At 55.2% G+C, this 2,858-nt stretch overlaps 1 protein-coding gene across 1 annotated transcript; it reads right to left on the minus strand.

The window, feature by feature from the left end:
- Nucleotides 1-1,782: 1,782 nt before the first annotated feature.
- On the minus strand, nucleotides 1,783-2,822 carry SPRG_09621 (hypothetical protein; the record flags this gene model as incomplete). Its single annotated transcript, XM_012349047.1, has 3 exons — nucleotides 1,783-2,222; nucleotides 2,266-2,560; nucleotides 2,625-2,822. 3 exons carry the CDS (start codon nucleotides 2,820-2,822, stop codon nucleotides 1,783-1,785), a joined length of 933 nt encoding a protein of 310 aa, XP_012204437.1.
- Between the last annotated feature and the right edge of the window lie 36 nt (nucleotides 2,823-2,858).

Here is a 2,858-nt window from a genome sequence, read left to right on the forward strand (position 1 = left end):
ACCATACTCGTACGTGAACAAGCGAGAATAAAAGCATGCGTTCTCGGCATCTTCTCGAAGACTCGTCACATTGTTGAGCGCTGCGCAGATGTTTTCAATGATGGCGCTCGTGTAAAAGACAAGCCCTGGGAGCCCCAAGAGCGATCTGGAGAAACACTCATCCAAGCGCATTGGCTGCGCGTGCAACGTGAGGAGAGCGCGGGCGACTCGAACGTTGTTGGCCTTGTCCACCAGGAACATGGAGCCCACCGGCAGCGTCGAATTGGAGTAGAGCCGTTGGTTGAGTGCGAGAAACGCTGCGTTGAAGTCGGAGTAGTTGGCGTATCTCTCGGGTGACGAGTAGGACTCTTGCCAGGGAAGGGGCTCCGAGATGTAAGCAATAAGCGGCTAGTACAGACCGTGTCGTCAACAAGAAGCAAAGGACGCGTCATAGGTACGTACCAAAGACGAGACATTGAGCATCGACACTACACAAGCGTAGAAGCCAAGCCGGTGGCGCCGCACGCGATAGCTGCTTCCAGTTGTCCACGCCGCCCGAGCTTTGCGGTGTGACATGGGTCGTCGTCGGTCCACAGATCAATCGCTGCGTGAGAAAAAAGATTATGAGAATAGACCACGATCGAGCGTTTTTGAGCCGTCGTTAGTTCAGTGCCCATTTTAGCAAGGCTCAACCGCCCCCGTAGTTCCAGTAATATCGATCTATAAATGTATTAGCCGTTGCTTGCTTGGCTGCTACGTCCAGAAATGTATTGGATGTGACAAATGTGGCGGGGCGCCACGCCGAGTTGCCATGTTTCAGTGTCTTGAAAAGCGCGCCCGCCAATGTCGCTCCAAGCTGTCGTCGAGAGTCGTAGTCGTGCAGTGGTCACCAAGATGTGGTAACTCATCGAGCTCAGCGCTGGAAATCTCGTCTGATGCGACGCCACTCGTAGCGCTCGCTTGGCCGCCACGTGGCGACTGGTGTGCGTGAGCTGTGCACGTGTGGCTTAATCAACACACAAGAAGGACAAGCACGACCGGCCGTTGAGGTCACTCACTTGTGCTTGCATTGTCGGCCGCGGCAGTCCATAGTCTTGCAATGGCCTTTTAACGAAAAACCGACCACTCCAATTCCGAATTATTGCCAATGCCTAGACTTTCATCCACCCACATCCTACGAGTCGAGTCCTTCCCGTTGGCCCGGAATCCGATCGGCCATGGCCATACTAATATCTGTCGCTCCTCCGTTGGATGAAGCAGTACGTCTACTGCGATGGCACGATCGATCCACGGCACTGACAACAGCACGTCGTTGTTGGACGTCCATTGCGCCTTGTCGACCAATTGCGTCCCGAGGTGCTGATGCAAGTCCGCCTTGGACGCATCGTCTATCAATAGTACGAGATGTATTAATAATAAGTCGCCATAGTCTCCAACCGACCTTGTCAAGAAAACGCGCAAACAAGCCGTAACCGCGTCGCGCTTGAGAAGCGTCAATGAGCTTGGGTTGGGCTTGCTGCGACGCAACCGTGCAGCCCAACAGAATCGGTCGGACATGCCACGCAAGGTGAATACACTGACACTCGGCGAAGACGGAGTGCTTTGTGTCAACGACGCCCGGCGGCAAGAGCGCGTAGAAAGCTGGCGCCAAGTTCGCGAGGCGACTCAAACGATAAACGACGCTGGATTGGCTAAAAGAAATATGGGTCCACCAATCAATGGACGGCACTAGGCTCGAGCTGCTCAACAACGACGATCCTTGGAATTTTCGTGCCATTTCAAGTTTTAAGTATTTTCTTTTTACTAAATACACCAAACAGAGGGCTCGAGCGACATGCGTATCTCGTAGCTCCTTTTGGGCGGCAGGACAGGACCACACTCCTTCGGCACGGAAGACACCGTCGCCCGCAACTCGTTGACGACATACCTGGACGGCGCCTTGCTGTGCGGAATCACCGCGCGCTCAAAGTTGATGCCCGAGAGAAGGCTCAAGCGCAGCCGCTCGATAAGCACACCGTTGCAGTAGCAGAGCAAGAAGCAGTCGGTGCCCCGTAGGCTAATGGTCGGACAGCACTTGAGCCGCGGGTTCAATTCCATCGCGTGGTAGATGGTGCCACCGCGCGCAGGACGCGGCGTTGCCATGTGCAGGGCTTTGGAGGCTTGGAACAAGGCGGCGCTCTTGACGCTATTGTAGCGCACGGAGCTACAGTCCGCTGGGATCGGCCGTGGTCGACGAACGCAGCCTAATTGTCATGATTGCTATCGGTTGCATCGGTCAATGCGTACCCGCGACCAAGCCGTACGCCAACGGAATGCTCAGCGTCGTCAAGGTATAGATGATACAAACGAGAGCCGCTTCGCTCTCTTGGCTTTGGAGGTCTGTGGGCACGAGGCAATAGAAGAGCGCATGGTACATCCGCGAACAATCTGCGATGTATTCCAGCATGAACACAAAGGCCGGACCGTACACGGTCACCGCTATCGCAAGCACTGTCGGGTCGACTTCGGAGAAGACGTGCTGCTTTTCCCAGCGCTTGAGCCCATAGGAGACGAGGCAGAGACCCCAGTACGCAAACCAGACCTACACCAAGTGAATCCATTAAACCTCTCGGATGGAGAAGGGCAACAACTAACTACAGATGTACCGTGCGCGACATGTAAAGGACACCTTGCAGTACAAGACCCAAGTCGTCGCTGACCTGAATTTGCATCGTCGCGACGCCAAAGTTGGTGATGTTGATCCAAATATCTAGGTAGTAGAGGGACGCGACCCATGCATCCTTGAGCACGATGGCGGTCGGATCGCCCAGCACGATCGCGTACGACCAGTCGCCCGGTGGCATCTTCAGTCGGTGGCCGCACCGACGAAGACGCGCCTC

Source organism: Saprolegnia parasitica (assembly GCF_000151545.1).
Source record: "Saprolegnia parasitica CBS 223.65 unplaced genomic scaffold supercont2.50, whole genome shotgun sequence".
Taxonomy (NCBI): Eukaryota; Oomycota; class Saprolegniomycetes; order Saprolegniales; family Saprolegniaceae; genus Saprolegnia; species Saprolegnia parasitica.